The sequence below is a fragment of the Hyperolius riggenbachi genome, chromosome 10 (genome assembly GCF_040937935.1).
Source record: "Hyperolius riggenbachi isolate aHypRig1 chromosome 10, aHypRig1.pri, whole genome shotgun sequence".
Lineage (NCBI taxonomy): Eukaryota > Metazoa > Chordata > Amphibia > Anura > Hyperoliidae > Hyperolius > Hyperolius riggenbachi.
In genome coordinates this window covers 249,516,926-249,537,060 of record NC_090655.1, presented here as the reverse complement: position 1 = coordinate 249,537,060, position 20,135 = coordinate 249,516,926, and the positions used below count along the sequence as shown (strand labels likewise).

Genomic DNA, 20,135 nt, shown 5'->3' with positions numbered 1-20,135 from the left:
CGACTTGGCGAGAAGGCGCCCACTTAGACCCACGGCGCCATAGGCAAAAATTTATAGTTGCCTAGTGACTCAGACGCCCCTGCACAGTAGTGATGGGTCGTTCGCGAACGAGCCGGCTCTAAGAGCCGGCTCTTTGCTGCGAACGACAAGAGCCGGTTCTCAGTTTTGAAAGAGCCGATGCCTCAGCCGCCCCACACAGCTTTGATTTGCTGTGTAATAAAGGGCGCTGAGGCATGCTGGGAGATGTAGTCCTCCTCTTGCAGCTTGTAGGGGCGGAGCAGAGCAGTAGCAGGAGGGATTGCTGAGTCAGAGAAGCAGTCTGGAGTTGTCATGGAGACGGGGGCAGGGCTTTTACTCCGATTCTGAGTGGTGACTAGTGAATTTTAATGAAGAGCCGATTGAGAGCCGGCTCTTTAATGGGAGCCGATTCAGAAGAGCCGATTCTCCGAGAAGAGCCGGAATTCCCATCACTAGTCCACAGCAGGGAAAGACCTGTCCTGCTATTCATTTCACCCCCGAATGCTTCGGTAGTAAAATGATCCGAGATTCGGATCAAAGATCCGGATCTCTTCAATGATCCGATTCAAATCATCCGGATCATTGAAAAGATCCGAACTTCCCATCTCTGATAGAGTGCGGAGACACAATGAGGAGCTACGCCGCCTCCCCTCCTTATATAGGCGGTCTATGCTAATCAGGCTGCAGGAGAGCCGGCTCACACTATTGGATAGCGGCACTAATCAGGCGGCGTGCCTGATTACCGCCCCTTACATCTGATTGGCTGGAGAAGAAACTTGCATAGTTGAAGAGCGCAGCAAACAAACTCAGATGCAATTGGCTGCTAAAGTACAGAGCCCCGCCCCGGCATTTGCTGATTAGTGGACAGCCAGACTCTCCTGCTATTGGCTGAGTTGAATAGCAGCTAATCAGGTGGCAGCGCGGGGCGGGCAGCAGAGTATATAGGGCAGGAGGAGGGGCGGGTTCGGTTATTCTCGTGTTGGAGAGTTATCCGTATTAGAGATGGGAAGATCGGATCTTTTCAATGATCCGGATGATTCGAATCGGATCATTGAAGAGATCCGGATCTTTGATCCGAATCTCGGATCATTTTACTACCGGAAGCATTCGGGGGTGAAATGAACAGCAGGACAGGTCTGTGGACAGGAGAAGGGGAGGGAGTGGACACACAGAGAAGGGGAGAAGATGGACAGAGGGCAGGGAGTGGACAGAGAAGGGGAGGGGGGTGGACACACAGAGAAGGGGAGAAGATGGACAGAGGGCAGGGAGTGGACAGAGAAGGGAGGAGGGACGAGCAGAGAGCAGAAATGTTTGCACGTAATACCCACATGCTGAAGTCATATGCTTTACATATATTTCACCTACATGTTCATCTGTATACCTTGAATGCAAATGTCGCACAGTGAAAGAAAGCATTCCCAGAAGATAAGTGGAGCTGTTTAGTGCCGAGTGCAGGAGGATTATATTGCCTTTCAATCACACTGTCTGCAAAGTTACTGAGCTGTGCTGAGCCAAAAGCTTCCCATGTGTTCACTGTGCAGCACTACGGAACAGACAGCCTGTAATGGGCAGCACGTTATAGCCAGTATGTGTGCTCTACACATATCTGGCAGTGGCACCCATGTCCCCTCTCTCTCATCTACCTGCTGTCCCTGCAAGGCTGCCTCCCATCCAACAGAGCGATCCATCTCTGCTCTGCTTCCAAGACCCCGCTGCCCGCTGAGAGGGGGCGTGTCGCTCCTGGCCCCGCCCCTTTTGCGATCCGAATCACTCATTTTGATGATTCGGATGATCGACTCATAAAATAGATTCGGATCAAAGATCCGAATCGTTCATGATCCGGACAACACTAATCCTCTATCCCTGAAGTCATCATGTCCGGAAGAGGCAAACAAGGCGGCAAGGCTCGTGCCAAGGCCAAGACTCGCTCCTCCCGGGGGGTCGGGCTGCAGTTCCCAGTCGGCCGTGTTCACCGTCTGCTGAGGAAGGGCAACTATGCGCAGCGGGTGGGGGCCGGAGCTCCGGTCTATCTGGCCGCAGTGCTGGAGTATCTGACCGCTGAGATCCTGGAGCTGGCTGCCCGGGACAACAAGAAGACCCGCATCATCCCCCGCCACCTGCAGCTGGCCGTGCGCAACGACGAGGAGCTCAACAAGCTGCTGGGTGGGGTGACCATCGCTCAGGGGGGCGTCCTGCCCAACATCCAGGCCGTGCTGCTGCCCAAGAAGACCGAGAGCCACAAGGCCGCCAAGAGCAAGTAATTCCCTGCAGCTAAAGAGATCGCACAGAACACCACAAAGGCTCTTTTCAGAGCCACCCACACTGTCTGCTAAAGGGCCTGATGCGCATTATTACTGTTTCCTCCGCATGCAGAGACGTTTCACTTTGTTATAAGTATCCCTCGAATAAGCGGGTAACAATGTAACCTACAAATCAATGGTAATATTTCCTAGACAGAAAACACGCTCTACAACGGCCGCATGCGTTATAAGCGGATAAGAGATCCTCCGGTCTGACTGGCAGTTACACGCGTTCCTGTTACAGGTAGAATGTAATGCGGCTGTGCAGTAACTTCCTCCCAATCCACCCGCGTATAAGCGGAGCAGGAAGCACGTGTATAGGGAAGCGCTATCCGCAGCCAATAGAGAACATCAGCTTCATATATGGAAGTGTAAACGTTCCTCTGTCTTATCGGGCTTGTTTTAATTGGGATATAATTGTGTAGCACAAACCATATAGCATATTTCTCTATGCACTAAATGTCTGATTCGCTACCTGGAGAGTGATATTCTGGCAGTGCTGATGGGGGGAGAAGCTTCTGTAGCTGATTGGTGGAGGCAGAGCAGTTGCTGTTTTCAAATTTGCCGCCGGATTTACCCAGAAGAGCCGGAATGGATGTGCAGCTCTGTGTTGCGGCATCACGTGATGCTTTACCGGCAGCTGCCCCGTAATATTCAGCATTTCCCCGTCTGTGGTGCTCCCGGCAATGCCAGCTTACCTAAGATACACGGGAGGTTTGTGTTTATAGATTGGAATAGCCGGTCCAGCATTTGCGAAATGTTCTTACTCTTTTTTTTTTTACGTTGTATTGTACTGTAATATTCAGATATTGAAGCAATGGATTGTGTTGCCTTTGGGACGTCTACATTTTGGAGGGAACTAACACAAAGGCACCGGAGTGTTGTTCTCTCATTCCCCTCATGGTGGCAGTGGTGCGCCGCCGGGAACATACAGGAAATCATTCTGCAACAGAAATGATACTTTGTATTTGCGTGTACGGGGAAGTAAATGTTATGTAGATACGGTAGTTACAGAAACATACTGGGATTAATAATCGATACGCCGGTTTTATAGGGGGAGGAGACAATCGTCTCATGTATGGCACCAGCAGTATCAGCTGCGCATGCAGCTCTCCAGGGACAAAGTGGGCGGCTAATAGATGGGTGGGCTGAGCAGTGATCCGAGTGAGGAGAATAGGAGCCAACTGCTCAGAACAGTACACGGAAGTTACATGACAGCACTTTTATGGAGTAAGTGGGTGGCCCTGAAAAGGACCTTTAGTACAATAATAATGAGAACTGGATTATCCCCCGAAGCCGTAGAGGGTGCGCCCCTGGCGCTTGAGGGCGTACACCACATCCATGGCGGTGACCGTCTTCCTCTTGGCGTGCTCGGTGTAGGTGACGGCGTCCCGGATGACGTTCTCCAGGAAAACCTTCAGCACTCCGCGGGTCTCCTCATAGATGAGGCCGGAGATGCGCTTGACACCCCCTCTGCGGGCCAGGCGGCGGATAGCGGGCTTAGTGATGCCCTGGATGTTATCCCGGAGCACCTTCCTGTGCCGCTTGGCGCCTCCTTTCCCGAGTCCCTTCCCGCCCTTTCCTCGGCCAGACATGATGATTATAGAGTTTTTTCTCCGCTGTAGAGATGAACTGATCTGTGCTGCCGCCTCTCCTCCTCTTATACAGCCTGGGCGGACCTGAGGGGAGACTGCAGTAGAAGGAGTGGTCGGATTCTGCTGTTGATTTTTGGGGTGTGGCCAGACATGTGACGTCAGCCCTGTTAGTGACAGTGAATCTCCGACTAATCTATGTACACGTTTCCGTCACATCGGTAGCTACAGAATCAGCAATAATACCACTGGCCTAGACCCAGTATTTGTCTTCAGCTCACTTTTTACACCCAATTTTGGAATTATAAGCCTGGAACTCGCCGATTTTTATAGAACACCCAGATCGTTAAATGACACGTTCCAGTCTACAGAATATCGGCGGGCAATGCATCTACTCTGGCTCAGCCAATCACAGCAGCCAGTAAAACGCCAAGAAAGTGTAATCCAGTTTGCGAGCAAAATATGTTTCTATCCACAGATAGAGTATTGGAGTGATGCTTAATGTCACTAATGCACCCCACACTTCCCACTGTTCCCAGGTCACTAAGGAAGTAAGTTCATAAGGATTTACATTAAAGGGAACCTGAAGCGAATACAATTATTTAAAATAAACACACGAGGTAGCTGCAAATTAATATTACATATAAAACATCTCTCACCCATTTACTAAACCAGCTTTGGTTTAGTATTGGTTTAATATTCCGATTATCAGTATATGTCAGCTAATGAGTCCTGTCTTCCAGCGAGGACAGGGAAAGGATGCATATAAAATATGCGACTGAACTTGCAGCATGTGGAAATGGCTTCACTTATAAACGGGACCTGCACCAAAGAAGTGATACAGGGGGGCGTCCTGTCTTAGGTGCAGAGTGTGGGAGGGTCCTGTTTTAGGTGCAGAGTGTGGGAAATGTCAATGGCAGAGATTAAATCTTCATTTACACCAGAAAGGATACCTTATTATACAAGGAACTCTGCAAATCAATCATATAGTTTTTTTTTACAGCAATTCTTTCTATAAAATACCGCCAGTCTGGTGTATAGGAAGGTGAGCTTTCTGCCAATAGCATTTCCCACACTCTGAACATTTAAAGGAGACTCTCATCTGCGTTGCCTCGCTGGTGTGTACGGACTTCTCCTTTCTGAATATAACCTTTCCCACAAACTGAACATGAAAATGGGTGCTCACTGCTCACCTGTGAGACATCTTATATGTGTTAGAATTTATGTTTAATAAAGGGAACATTTCCCACACTCTGAGCGTGCAGAAGGCTGCTCACCTGAGTCTCTGATATTTTAGGAAGTGTGCTCTCCACCTAAATCTCATCCCTCACCCTAGTAGACTTTCTTTGTGTAGATTTGAAATAAACGTTCTTTGTGACAATCTGAGACAGATGTTTGTACAAATCTTTCTTGCTCAGCTTCGAGACTGCAGCCACTAGGGGCGCACACCACATTCCCCGGAATTCTATTTTCCACGATTCCGGTCGGAAATTGGTGATTCCGTTCCGTCGCATCGGAACGGAATTGCTATAGTGCTAAACGTTAATTCCGGAATTGCTATTCGGAATTCCATCTGAATGCTAATTTTTTTAAGCCAATCAGAAGGAAGACCCTAGACTGAAGCTTATAAGTGATTTCTGCATGAAAATCGGACTTTCTGCACCAATTAGAGTCTTAGATTGTTAGTTTGAGTGATAGATTGTAGTGTAGTGTGCTAGTAGTTGCTGCAGAGCCAGCCAGGCCGCAGGCTTAAGGCTCATACACACATCAGACCATAGTCTTTTGAAAATGAAAGATCACAGACCAATCTTACCACCCTTCATGTAGTATGAGAGCCATACTCTACACAGTCTTTTCTATGGAGCTGAACTCCACATCAGAAAAAATCTTTGCAAGATGCTGCACACACAGATGCTGTACAGACACAAAAGATCAGTATCTGCAAAAGATCTGTTCCTACCAAAAATCCATTACTGCAAATTGCAATGATTGTCTATGAGATCTGCAGATCATCATACACACATGATTTAACTGACATTCATCTGCAGATCAAGCAATCATCTGCAGATCTGAAAATCCATCCTGGTGGATCTGATCTGCAGATGAATGTCAGTTAAATCATGTGTGTATGATGATCTGCAGATCTCATAGACTATCACTGCAATTTGCAGGAATGGATTTTTGGCAGGAACAGATCTTTTGCAGATACTGATCTTTTGTGTCTGTACAGCATCTGTGTGTGCAGCATCTTGCAAAGATTTTTTTCTGATGTGGAGTTCAGCTCCATAGAATAGACTGTGTAGAGTATGGCTCTCATACTACATGAAGGGTGGTAAGATTGGTCTGTGATCTTTCATTTTCAAAAGACTATGGTCTGATGTGTGTATGTGGCCTTAGTGTTTGACAGAGTGAGAGTGAGTTAGGTGATTGATTAGTGATTGATTAGTTGAGTGAGGGTAGTGCAAGGTTTTTTTTTTGTTTTCTTTATTTTTTTTCTTTATTTCACCCTCTTATTTTCTGATCTGTTCTGTCACTCATCATACCCCTTCCCTTATAAAGTTTGTGGCCCCAAAATAATGGAGCGAGAGCAGCAGCAATTTCCTGCCACTCCTAAAAGGAAATGGAGTGATGGTGGTGTTGGTGGATCACGTCAAGTACGTGATCAGGTTGAGGGTGGCAGCAGCAGCAGGAAGCGTTCCCCCCGGTCAGCGATGTCTTCCCTGTGTTCGCAGCACGCAGGAAAATTTTGACAGAGCAGGAGGCGAAGAGAGTTGTGGATTATTTCGATCGAAGTAGAGTGGGGCCGAACCTCCGATTTTAGGTTCGCGAACCGGGTTCGCGAACTTCCGCGTAAGGTTCGGTTCGCGTAAAAGTTTGCGAACCGCAATAGACTTCAATGGGGATGCGAACTTTAAAAAAAAAATTATGCTGGCCACAAAAGTGATGGAAGTGCGGATTCTTATGCTCGTACGCAGAAAATGTTACGCATTAATTTCTCTTGAAATGCTTATACCGGCACCTCTTCTATGCATACATTCCCCTTTCCAATGCGTAAATTTGTAAGCATACAATCGCACGCGGAAAATTAGACGCGAGTAACGCATTCGTAGTTCACTATGCAATACACATGTTAACTACGCATAGTGGGCGTAAGCTACGCGTAGCGGTACTTTGCTACGCGTACATTCGTAAGTGTAGTTTTGAAACTTCACCTATGAACTACGATGCGTAGATGCAAACTACAATGCGTAAATTCGCAGTAGCGTAGTTTCGGCTTATCCGTGCAGTCAACATCATCATCACCACCACCACTCAACTACAGAGGTGTTTGTTTGGTGGCCAGGTGGAGGGTCCAGAAGAGTCACTTATTGAACTGGATGATATTTTGGATGATGAGGTGGCTGATCGAACGTGGTTGCCACCTGTTGGTTTAGGCACTAGCAGGCGTGAGCAGCTTGTAGAAACAGAGAGACGGTTGGCCAGCAGCTTGCAAGGGCTTTCTCATCTGTCAGTACCCGCCACTAGTCCAATGCTGAGCATCGAGGTGCTAGAACAGGTCGCACCACTGCTGGACGTGCACGCATGTCCCCTGCATGGAATTAGTTTACTGTTCTGGAAGAGGATGAATCCCGGGGCAGTCTGTTCTGTGTGCTATAAATCGGTGCGCAGAGGCAAATCAGGCACCGGGTTCGGCACTTCAGGGCTGATAAGTCATCTGCAGACGGGAGTTTGAATATGTAAAAAATTACAATCAGATGGGTGGAGGAAAAGCAGCAGCAACAGGCCCCTCCTCTTTTTTTCTACTCGTCCTGTCCCTATTCAACCTGCTCAGTCCCATTGTACTTCAAATCCATCTGCATGCCAGGCTAGAAGAGGACTCCAGACCTCGGCAAGCACCTCATCATCACCCTTGTTGGTTTTCTCTGAATCACCAGTGTTCCAACGTCAGGCCTCTGTGCCAGAAATGTTACAGAGGAAGCGGATGCTCCCTGCAAGTGATCCTTTTGTTGTCAAATCCAATGCGCTCCTGGCAAGGCTGTTGGGCCAACAGCTGCTGCCCTACCAGTTTGTGGACCGTGCCCCCTTCTGCAGACTGATGAACAATGTTGCTCCACAATGGCGGATCCCCAGCCGCCATTATTTTGCTAGGAATGCTATCCCTTCCCTTCACCAGTACATTGTGCAGTGTGTTGAACTGTCTTTGGATCACCCTGTCGGTGGAAAGGTGCACTTCACTAGTGATGCTCAAATACCCCTTTTTAAAATTCGAGTTTGGTCGAATTCGAATAGTAAATTATTCGAGGTCAGTCGAATATTCGAGTCGAATAATTTTTACTATTCGATTCGACCTCGGACTTCGAGCTCACTATTTGAGTCGGTATTCGAGCTAACTATTCGAGCTGACTATTCGAATTGGCCTTAAATAGCTTCCCAACACTTGTTTTGAGGGTTAATGATGCAAGAAACATATTTTTTTCCAAGTGACAACAGCAAGTGATTATGTGGGGATGTTCCTTTAAAAAAAAAAAAAGGTGAAAAGAGAAGTTGTGTCCAGAATTTTGTTCAGTACTGTATATACTTCTTCTTCTTCTTCTTCTTTATCTTCTATATCTTCTTCTTCTTCTTCTATATCTTCTTCTTCTTCTTCATCTTCTTCTTCTTCTTCTTCATCTTCTTCATCTTCTTCTTCTTCATCTTCATCTTCTTCATCTTCTTCATCTTCATCTTCTTCATCTTCTTCTTCATCTTCTTCATCTTCTTCATCTTCATCTTCTTCATCTTCTTCATCTTCATCTTCTTCATCTTCTTCTTCTTCTTCTTCTTCATCTTCTTCTTCATCTTCTTCATCTTCTTCTTCATCTTCTTCATCTTCATCTTCTTCATCTTCTTCTTCATCTTCTTCATCTTCTTCATCTTCATCTTCTTCATCTTCTTCTTCATCTTCTTCATCTTCTTCATCTTCTTCTTCTTCTTCTTCTTCTTCTTCTTCATCTTCTTCTTCATCTTCTTCATCTTCTTCTTCATCTTCTTCATCTTCATCTTCTTCATCTTCTTCATCTTCATCTTCTTCATCTTCTTCTTCATCTTCTTCATCTTCTTCATATTCATCTTCTTCATCTTCTTCTTCATCTTCTTCATCTTCATCTTCTTCATCTTCTTCTTCTTCTTCTTCATCTTCTTCTTCATCTTCTTCATCTTCTTCTTCATCTTCTTCATCTTCATCTTCTTCATCTTCATCTTCATCTTCATCTTCTTCATCTTCTTCTTCATCTTCTTCTTCTTCTTCTTCTTCTTCTTCTTCTTCATCTTCTTCTTCATCTTCTTCATCTTCTTCTTCATCTTCTTCATCTTCATCTTCATCTTCTTCATCTTCTTCTTCATCTTCTTCATCTTCTTCATCTTCATCTTCTTCATCTTCTTCTTCATCTTCTTCATCTTCATCTTCTTCTTCTTCTTCTTCTTCTTCTTCATCTTCTTCTTCATCTTCTTCATCTTCTTCTTCATCTTCTTCTTCATCTTCTTCATCTTCTTCTTCATCTTCTTCATCTTCTTCTTCATCTTCTTCATCTTCTTCTTCTTCTTCATCTTCTTCTATATCGTCTTCTTCGTCACTTATTTCTCTTTTCATTTTTTTTTTTTTAAAGAAATGCAGCTATTTTTGAGCGTAACAACAAATAGCTGGTGGCGCACGCATGTTGGAAGCGCCATTGTATGTGCTCCCTGGCAGTGGAAACACACAGACAGCAGGAGGTAAATTTAGCAGCAGGAGGAGGAGGATGAGTGTGTGGCAGCATGCAGTCAATGAGGCAGGCAGCGTGACATAATAGCCCTGGTACCTAGCGGTGATACCATGGCTGTAAATAAACACAACAGGAGGTCCCAGACAGCGGTCGTGCAGCCCACATTGTGTCCAATACACAACTGGGACAACACAGTTTTCAACCCGGGCACCTCCGAAAAATTAAACCTTTTTTTGTAATGGTTTTGTAGTTTTGGTTTTACAACCAATTACACAGATATATAGCTATTTTTTGACGTAATAGCTGGTGGCAGAGTGGCAGCAGAAGGTAAATCTGTGTACCCTGGCGGTGGGAAACACAGACAGACAGCAGCAGCAGCAGGAGGAGGAATGGAGGAGAGTAATTATGTGAGCAGCTATTGTTTGACGTAATAGCTGGTGGCAGTGTGGCAGCAGAAGGTAATTCTGTGTACCCTGGCAGTGGGAAACACAGACAGACAGCAGCAGCAGGAGGAATGGAGGAGTAGTGTGAGTGTGGCAGCAGGTAGGCAGCGTGACATAATAGCCCTGGTACCTAGCGGTGATACCAGGGCTGTAAATAAACACAACAGGAGGTCCCAGACAGCGGTCGTGCAGCCCACATTGTGTCCAATACACAACTGGGACAACACAGTTTTCAACCCGGGCACCTCAGAAAAATTAAACCTTTTTTTTTTTTTAATGGTTTTTTGGTTTTTGGTTTTACAACCAATTTAGCTATTTTTGGACGTAATAGCTGGTGGCAGAGTGGCAGCAGAAGAAGGTAATTTTGTGTACCCTGGCAGTGGGAAACACAGACAGACAGCAGCAGCAGGAGGAGGAATGGAGGAGTAGGCGAGCAGCTATTGTTTGACGTAATAGCTGGTGGCAGAGTGGCAGCAGAAGGTAAATCATCTGTGTACCCTGGCAGTGGGAAACACAGACAGACAGCAGCAGCAGCAGCAGGAGGAGGTATGGAGGAGCAGTGTGAGTGTGGCAGCAGGTAGGCAGCGTGACATAATAGCCCTGGTACCTAGCGGTGATACCAGGGCCGTAAATAAACACAACAGGAGGTCCCAGACAGCGGTCGTGCAGCCCACATTGTGTCCAATACACAACTGGGACAACACAGTTTTCAACCCGGGCACCTCAGAAAAATTAAACCTTTTTTTTTTTTTAATGGTTTTTTGGTTTTTGGTTTTACAACCAATTTAGCTATTTTTGGACGTAATAGCTGGTGGCAGAGTGGCAGCAGAAGAAGGTAATTTTGTGTACCCTGGCAGTGGGAAACACAGACAGACAGCAGCAGCAGGAGGAGGAATGGAGGAGTAGGCGAGCAGCTATTGTTTGACGTAATAGCTGGTGGCAGAGTGGCAGCAGAAGGTAAATCATCTGTGTACCCTGGCAGTGGGAAACACAGACAGACAGCAGCAGCAGCAGCAGCAGGAGGAATGGAGGAGTAGTGTGAGTGTGGCAGCAGGTAGGCAGCGTGACATAATAGCCCTGGTACCTAGCGGTGATACCAGGGCCGTAAATAAACACAACAGGAGGTCCCAGACAGCGGTCGTGCAGCCCACATTGTGTCCAATACACAACTGGGACAACACAGTTTTCAACCCGGGCACCTCAGAAAAATTAAACCTTTTTTTGTAATGGTTTTGTAGTTTTGGTTTTACAACCAATTACACAGATATATAGCTATTTTTTGACGTAATAGCTGGTGGCAGAGTGGCAGCAGAAGGTAAATCATCTGTGTACCCTGGCAGTGGGAAACACAGACAGACAGCAGCAGCAGCAGCAGCAGGAGGAATGGAGGAGTAGTGTGAGTGTGGCAGCAGGTAGGCAGCGTGACATAATAGCCCTGGTACCTAGCGGTGATACCAGGGCCGTAAATAAACACAACAGGAGGTCCCAGACAGCGGTCGTGCAGCCCACATTGTGTCCAATACACAACTGGGACAACACAGTTTTCAACCCGGGCACCTCAGAAAAATTAAACCTTTTTTTTTTTTAATGGTTTGTTTGGTTTCGGTTTTGCAACCAATATAGCTATTGTTTGACGTAATAGCTGGTGGCAGAGTGGCAGCAGAAGAAGGTCATTCTGTGTACCCTGGCAGTGGGAAACACAGACAGACAGCAGAAGGGCAGTACACAGCAGCCCACTGTAGGTGTAAAATGTGTGGCTGCAGGCGACGTAATAGTCAAAGTGAACCAGGCTGGCTTAGTGAGCAGGAGCCAGGAGGTGGTAAAGGGTGGTAAGGCACATTAACGATGGTTCCGGCAGCCAGTTCATGTCCCCCTCTCGCCGACAACAGGGGCCAGGAACTCGCCTTCCACCCACGCCTGGTTCATCTTGAGAAACGTCAGTCTGTCCACAGACTTGTGAGACAGACGTGAGCGTTTCTCGGTGACCACGCCACCAGCTGCACTGAAGCAGCGCTCGGACAGCACGCTGGAAGGGGGGCAGGACAGCACTTCCAGGGCGTACTGCGCTAGCTCGCTCCAGATCTCCATGCGCTTGACCCAATACTCCATGGGATCAACAGGGGCATCGCTGTCAAGCCCGCTGTACGACCCCATGTAGTCAGCCACCATGCGGGTCAGGCGCTGGCTGTGACCGGAGGAGGATGCTGCTGCATGCATCTCCTCTCTAGTCACTGCTGCCGGAGCCTCTACAGTCCTGTAGAGCTCGTGGCTGAGAGACAGCAGGTCTGTGGGGCGCTTGCTGCTGCTGGATGCAGGCACCTGCTGCTGCCTCTGTGCTGGCTGCTGGACAGTGGGGGTGGAAGGCTGGGGGAAGGCTTCCTCCAAGCGCTCAACAAGGGCCTGCTGCAAGCTCCTTATTTGTTGCGCTGGGTCTCCTCCTGCAGGCGGCAGGAACTGGCTCAACTTCCCCTTGAGGCGTGGGTCCAACATCATGCTGATCCAGATGTCCTCCCTCTGCTTCATCTGGATCACCCTGGGGTCCCTGCGCAGGCACGCCAGCATGTGCGCTGCCATTGGGAAGAGGCGGGCCACGTCTGCTGGCACATCGACGTCAGTGCTGTCCTCATCCTCCTCCTCTGCCGCCTCATCCTCTCTCCACCCCCGCACCAACTCAGCTGCGCTGTGCTGATCCCCCTCATCAGCAGCCAGGTCAGGGACCTCCACCAAGTCCTCCTCCTCCTCCCCCTCAGAGGTGGACTGCGCAGCTGGTTGCCGCTCCTGCTGGTCCAAGGCTGCCGCTCCCTGTTTCAGCAAACCATCGAGGGCCCTGTTCAGCAGAGAAACCAGGGGCACCCACTCGCAGACCATAGCATGGTCCCTGCTCACCATGTTTGTGGCCTGCAGGAAGGGAGCCAGCACAAAGCACACCTGCTGCATGTGCCTCCAGTCATCATCGGGGACGATGGACGGGATGTTGCTGGTCTTGTCCCTTCTCCGAGCTGCGGAAACAGTGGCCAGGGCAAGGTACTGGTTGACAGCGTGCCTCTGTTCAACCATACGCTCCAACATCGCCAGGGTGGAGTTCCAGCGAGTCGGAACGTCAATGATCAGCCGATGGCGTGGCAGATCCAGCTCCTTTTGCACGTCTTCCAGGCTCGCACAGGCTGCAGCCGAGCGCCGGAAGTGACGCACAACATTCCTTGCCGTTTCCAGCAGTTCGCCCATCCCCTGGTAGGTGCGCAGGAACTTCTGCACCACCAGGTTCAGCACGTGGGCAAGACAGGGGATGTGGGTCAGGTTTCCCCTGTCTATGGCAGCAACCAGATTGGCCCCATTGTCGGACACCACCTCTCCGACTCTGAGGCCTCTGGGGGTCAGCCAAATCCTCTCCTGCTCCTGGAGTTTGGCCAACACGTGGGCTGCCGTCAGCTTGGTCTTGCCAAGGCTGACCAAGTGCAGCAGCGCTTGGCAGTGGCGGGCCTTCACGCTGCTGCTGAGGCGGGGGGTTTGGCCAGGTGTGGCGGAGGATGGCAGAGGATCGGAGGAACCCGCTGCAGTTCCCCTGACCCTGCGGGGTGGCACCACCCACTGTGTTGCTGCTGCTGCTGCTGCTGTGCCCGCTGCTGCTCTCCCATCCTCACCCCCTTCCACCAAGCTGACCCAGTGGACAGTGAAGGACAGGTAGCGGCCTGTCCCGAAGCGGCTGCTCCAGGAGTCCATGGTGACGTGGACCCTTTCACCAACCGCGTGCTCCAGCCCTCGCTCCACATTGGCCATCACAAAGCGGTGCAGTGCTGGAATGGCCTTGCGGGAGAAAAAGTGTCTGCTGGGGAGCTGCCAGTCTGGGGCTGCACAAGCAAGCAGCGCCCGCATGTCGCTCCCCTCCTGCACGAGCGTGTACGGCAGGAGTTGGGAGCACATGGCCCGTGCCAGCAAGCCGTTCAGCTGCCGCACGCGACGGCTGCTGGGAGGCAGAGCCCTAACCACCCCCTGGAAGGACTCGCTCAAAAGGCTCTGGCGTGGCCTTTTGCTGACACGGGAATCACCAGACACAGCGGAGGAGGCCACTGAGGACTGGCTGCCAGAACAGGCCTCAGTGTCGGCGGCAGGAGTTGCAGAGGGGGGAGGAGCAGTGCGTTTCCGCACTCCTGCTGGTGCTGCTGGAGGAGCAGGAGGGCGGGTGGCTGCTGTTGCTGCTGCTGAAGGCTGTGCAGTGATGGGTGTGGTGCCACTGCCAGCACCAGATGCCTTCAGCCTCTGGAACTCCTCATGCTGGTGGAAATGTTTAGCCGCAAGGTGGTTGATCAGCGAGCTGGTGCTGAACTTTAAGGGGTCTGCACCTCTGCTCAACTTCCGCTGACAGTGGTTGCAAGTGGCGTACTTGCTGTACACAGTGGGCATGGTGAAAAAGCGCCAGATTGGTGACAGAAACATCCCCCTACGGCATGGAAGCGCTGCTGCCTGTCTCCCTGTGGTGGTTGGGGGGGGGGCTTGGGTGCGGCTGGTGGTGGTACTGGCTGATGCTGCTGCTGCTGCTGCTGAGCCTGAGACACCAGCAGGCTGTGGGTCGCTGCCAATGCTTGCAATGATGCGCCTCCTTGCAAGGCCCACAAGCGCATCCTCCTCCTCCTCCGAGCTGCTGAGGACGACATCCCCTGGAGGTGGTGGCACCCAGTCTCTGTCTGTCACCGGGTCATCAACATCATCCTCCCCCTCCTCAAACATGTCCTGCTGGGATGATGACCCCCCAAACTCCTCTCCTGATGCATGGATGGGCTGCTTGACTGTCGCCACAGTCTTGCTGTCCAATCCCTCATCCCCCAAAGTGCCCATCAGCATCTCCTCCTCAAAATCGCCAACAACAGCAGACAATTGACTCATCATGCCTGGGGTCAAAAGAGTGCTGAATGAGAGGTCGGCGACTGACGGTGAACTGGCCTCCTCCCCAGACCCTGCTGGGCGGCTGCTGCGAACAGGGGTGGTGGTGGTGGTGGTGGTGAGGGTGGAGGCCTCGGATGCAGAGCTGATGGCGGGCTGCTCATCCTCCGTCATGAGTTGCACCACAGTGTCTGCATCCTTTTCCTCAATGGGACGTTTCCGACCCGGCTGGAGGAAAATCGGAGCAGGTGCTACACGCTGCTGCTGCTGTGTCTCTGCAGCGTGAGTTGCAGATGCTCCTGCTGGGCGGCGCCCAAGGCGTCCACGGCCAGTGGCTATGGGAGGAATGTTAGCCACTGACGCTGCTGCTGCTGCTGCGGAACTGTGCATGGTGGCGCGCCCGCGGCCGCGGCTTGCCACAATGCTGCTCCCTCTCCTCCTGATTCCCTTGCTGCCCTTCCCCTTGCCCAAACCGCGCTGGCTGCCACTTCCAGACATCTTAAATGTTTTGGGCGTATAGACAAAAGTTTTGTAAAAGGGCGGGTGAAAAGTGGGGTACTTTAATGGAGTGGGTTGGTTGGTGAGGTGACTGAGTGAGTGTCCCCTAGTACAGTAAGTAAGTAGTAACAGTCAGGAAGTACAACTAGCAGTTACAATAATCAGTAGTAATCACAAGTAAATTTAGTGTGTGTACACTCAGACAGTGAGTGACCGCACGCAGGAGCTAGTAGCCTATGAACACAGTGACTGAGTGTCCTAGACTCCTAGTACAGTAAGAGTAAGTAGTAACAGTAAGTAGAACTAACTAATTACAATAATCAATCAGCGATCAGAAGGAAATGGAGTGTGGGTGGTGTGTGTACACTCAGACAGTGAGTGACCGCACGCAGGAGCTAGTAGCCTATGAACACAGTGACTGAGTGTCCTAGACTCCTAGTACAGTAAGAGTAAGTAGTAACAGTAAGTACAACTAACTAATTACAATAATCAATCAGCGATCAGAAGGAAATGGAGTGTGGGTGGTGTGTGTACACTCAGACAGTGAGTGACCGCACGCAGGAGCTAGTAGCCTATGAACACAGTGACTGAGTGTCCTAGACTCCTAGTACAGTAAGAGTAAGTAGTAACAGTAAGTAGAACTAACTAATTACAATAATCAATCAGCGATCAGAAGGAAATGGAGTGTGGGTGGTGTGTGTACACTCAGACAGTGAGTGACCGCACGCAGGAGCTAGTAGCCTATGAACACAGTGACTGAGTGTCCTAGACTCCTAGTACAGTAAGAGTAAGTAGTAACAGTAAGTAGAACTAACTAATTACAATAATCAATCAGCGATCAGAAGGAAATGGAGTGTGGGTGGTGTGTGTACACTCAGACAGTGAGTGACCGCACGCAGGAGCTAGTAGCCTATGAACACAGTGACTGAGTGTCCTAGACTCCTAGTACAGTAAGAGTAAGTAGTAACAGTAAGTAGAACTAACTAATTACAATAATCAATCAGCGATCAGAAGGAAATGGAGTGTGGGTGGTGTGTGTACACTCAGACAGTGAGTGACCGCACGCAGGAGCTAGTAGCCTATGAACACAGTGACTGAGTGTCCTAGACTCCTAGTACAGTAAGAGTAAGTAGTAACAGTAAGTAGAACTAACTAATTACAATAATCAATCAGCGATCAGAAGGAAATGGAGTGTGGGTGGTGTGTGTACACTCAGACAGTGAGTGACCGCACGCAGGAGCTAGTAGCCTATGAACACAGTGACTGAGTGTCCTAGACTCCTAGTACAGTAAGAGTAAGTAGTAACAGTAAGTAGAACTAACTAATTACAATAATCAATCAGCGATCAGAAGGAAATGGAGTGTGGGTGGTGTGTGTACACTCAGACAGTGAGTGACCGCACGCAGGAGCTAGTAGCCTATGAACACAGTGACTGAGTGTCCTAGACTCCTAGTACAGTAAGAGTAAGTAGTAACAGTAAGTAGAACTAACTAATTACAATAATCAATCAGCGATCAGAAGGAAATGGAGTGTGGGTGGTGTGTGTACACTCAGACAGTGAGTGACCGCACGCAGGAGCTAGTAGCCTATGAACACAGTGACTGAGTGTCCTAGACTCCTAGTACAGTAAGAGTAAGTAGTAACAGTAAGTAGAACTAACTAATTACAATAATCAATCAGCGATCAGAAGGAAATGGAGTGTGGGTGGTGTGTGTACACTCAGACAGTGAGTGACCGCACGCAGGAGCTAGTAGCCTATGAACACAGTGACTGAGTGTCCTAGACTCCTAGTACAGTAAGAGTAAGTAGTAACAGTAAGTAGAACTAACTAATTACAATAATCAATCAGCGATCAGAAGGAAATGGAGTGTGGGTGGTGTGTGTACACTCAGACAGTGAGTGACCGCACGCAGGAGCTAGTAGCCTATGAACACAGTGACTGTCTGACTGAGTGTCCTAGACTCCTAGTACAGTAAGAGTAAGTAGTAACAGTAAGTACAACTAACTAACAATAATCTATCAGTAATCAGAAGGAAATAGAGTGTGTGTACACACAGACAGTGAGTGAGTGCACACACGCAGGAGCTAGCTAGTAGCCTATAAACAGTGACAGTCAGTGAGTGTCCTACTCCTAGTACAGTATAACTACAATACTATTAGTAAAGGACAGCAGAAATACTGGTATAGATGAGAGAAATAAACAGAGGACAGCTGCCCACAGAGGCAAGGCCCCCCTGAGGCCTAAACCTGTAAGCTTGCAGCAGCTGCCTGTCTCTAATGTAACACACAAGCTACTAACTAAAATACAATGTCTATCTAACTAACAACAATATAGGTGTATATGGCAGGTGTAGGTGAGCAAAAACGCTAGGTAAATGATCACAATAGAGCACTTGCTAAGCCAAAGCACAAAGGAGCAACTCTCTCTCTGTACAAGTCTCAGGCAAGCATGGAGAAACGTAACATGGCGGCCGCTATTTATAGGGTAGGGGCTGGCCAGGGTCCCCCTCTGTGATTGGCTGCCGTCAGAGGGCCTGGGAGCCCTCTGATTGGCTCTAAGGACATCAATCTGGGCTATGACGCTATTCGAGCTCGGTACCGAGCTCGAATAGCGCCGAGTTGCTCGAATAGCTCGAATAGTGAATGGGCTATTCGAGTGTACTCGGATAGCCCATTCGAATAGCTCCAGCTATTCGGAGCTCGAATACCGAGCTCGAATAGCTGAAAAAGAGCTCGAGTATTCGAGCTACTCGAATATTCGAGCTCTGCTGAGCACCACTGCACTTCACCATGGATGGCTGGAGCAGCAGGCATGGGCAGGGAAAGGATCTCACTTTTACCGCCCATTGGGTCACCCTCCATGGTGCTGCTGAGAAGGGTGCAAAATCTGGGGCATCTCATCTGGTGGTGCCACCATGTGGGTTGAAGGGGAGGCCTTTTCTACTTCCCTCTGCTACCTGTTCTGTCCAAGGCCAGTGTGCCATTGCTGAGCCTCCCAGCAAGTGGTCCTGCTCCTACACTGGTCTGCACTGCAGCACCATGGATGCCAAGCAGTGCTGAAACTGGAATCCATGGACGAGAACAGGCAAACCCGAATCTGTAATCCTTGCAGCCTTACACGATCAGATTCGTCAATGGCTGACCCCCCGAAAACTGGACACAGGTGTAGTGGTGTCTGATAAAGGTGCCAACAAACAACATGCTGGCCGCCATTTTGGAAGATGGCTATACCCACTTACCTTGCTTGGCCCACGTCTTCAACCTTGTAGTCCAGAAGTTTTTACGGACTTTTGATGGGTTGAAGGATGCTGTGGCCTCAGCACCAAAAGTGTCAGCCCACATCCGTCGCTCCGCAACTGCCACCGCGGCCATGAAACTGCTGCAGTGCTGCCATAGCCTGCCGCAGCACAGGCTTATTTTCGATTGTCCAACGCGGTGGAACTCCACCCTCCAGGGCCAGGCCGAGGCAGAGGCGAGAGAGGCTCCAACCTCAGGGCGCAGTATAGTAGGGGGCGCTCAACTCACTCAGCTATCATTGCCCTATTGTGTTTGAAGCAGAGAGAAATAAGAAAAGGCGATACATGGCAGTGACTGCAAGCCAGATAACTAGAAATTAAGGTGTTGAGGTCCCTGGGGCACCTCAGTCTAATAGCAATTAGTGTGAGACGGCTGGGGTGGGAGGGATGGAGGGGCACACTTTGGTGTCTCAGCCTTGGGTGCTGGAGGACCTTGTCCCGGCACTGCCACCCTCCACATGCTGGAGAGGTTGTGGGAGCAGCGCATGGCGGTCAGGCTATACCTGTCTGAAACATCTTCCACCAGAACAGGGCCACTGAACTACGTTACTGGGGACCAGTAGCAGCTGATTGGACAGATGTGCAAAGTCTTGCAGCCGTTTGAGCAGGCAACAAAAGTGGCCAGTGAGGAGCACTGCAGCATATCAGAGGTGCTACCTCTTGTCTTCATGCTGGACAAGGCTCTTGACAAACTGCTCGAACAGGGGGAGGAAGCCCTACTGAACAGTAGTCAGTCAAGTGGGGGAGTGAGTGGACATGCTCCTGTCCTGGATGAAGAGGGAGAGCTTGTGGAAGCGGAAGAGCCCATTGTCCGGGGGGTGGGAAGAAGATTCAGATGATGTGGAGCCGGAGCATGATGACAGTTCTGAGTCTGACAGCCAGTGAGAGGTGATAAATGGCAGACATCTCTTCCCTATGGCTGCACATATGCTCCAAAACTCTAAAATCAAGGCTCGACATGTGGGTGGCCACCATCTTAGATCCCTGGTGCAAGGTGAAAATGCACCAGTTCATACTCCCCTCCCAAGCAGACGCCAGGATGAGCCAGATCCGGGATGCCCTTCTTCGTTGGGTAAAAGATGTGTTTCCTGCACCTGTATCCCGGGCCCAAGCTACCAAGTCTCATCACACTCAGCAAAGGTCTGGTGGTCCCACTCCTAGCAGCAGCACCAATAGCCAATCTGTGAACCTGCTGAGTATGCTGAAGGAATTTTACCAGCCAATGCCAGATACTTCTTCTAGCAGCAGCACCACCAGCGGACAAAGTGGTCAACGCCAGCGGCTGGCCCGTATGGTGAATGATTACTTGGGTTCGGCCAGTGCTCCAGACAATATGGAGAGTTATGATGACCACATGGACTATTGGACA

At 49.6% G+C, this 20,135-nt stretch overlaps 2 protein-coding genes across 2 annotated transcripts; one reads left to right on the top strand and one right to left on the bottom strand.

Annotated features, from left to right (window-relative positions):
• The first annotated feature begins 1,892 nt into the window (after window positions 1-1,892).
• On the top strand, window positions 1,893-2,279 carry LOC137537082 (histone H2A type 2-B-like). Its single transcript, XM_068259224.1, has one exon. It carries the CDS (start codon window positions 1,893-1,895, stop codon window positions 2,277-2,279), a length of 387 nt encoding a protein of 128 aa, XP_068115325.1.
• Window positions 2,280-3,601: 1,322 nt separating this feature from the next.
• LOC137537081 (histone H4) lies at window positions 3,602-3,913 on the bottom strand. Its single transcript, XM_068259223.1, has one exon. The coding sequence runs from the start codon at window positions 3,911-3,913 to the stop codon at window positions 3,602-3,604; it is 312 nt and encodes a 103-aa protein (XP_068115324.1).
• Window positions 3,914-20,135: the final 16,222 nt, after the last annotated feature.

Coding starts and splice junctions, on each gene's coding strand:
- LOC137537082 (XM_068259224.1), top strand. CDS start 1,893: ATGTCCGGAAGAGGCAAACAAGGCGGCAAGGCTCGTGCCAAGGCCAAG.
- LOC137537081 (XM_068259223.1), bottom strand. CDS start 3,913: ATGTCTGGCCGAGGAAAGGGCGGGAAGGGACTCGGGAAAGGAGGCGCC.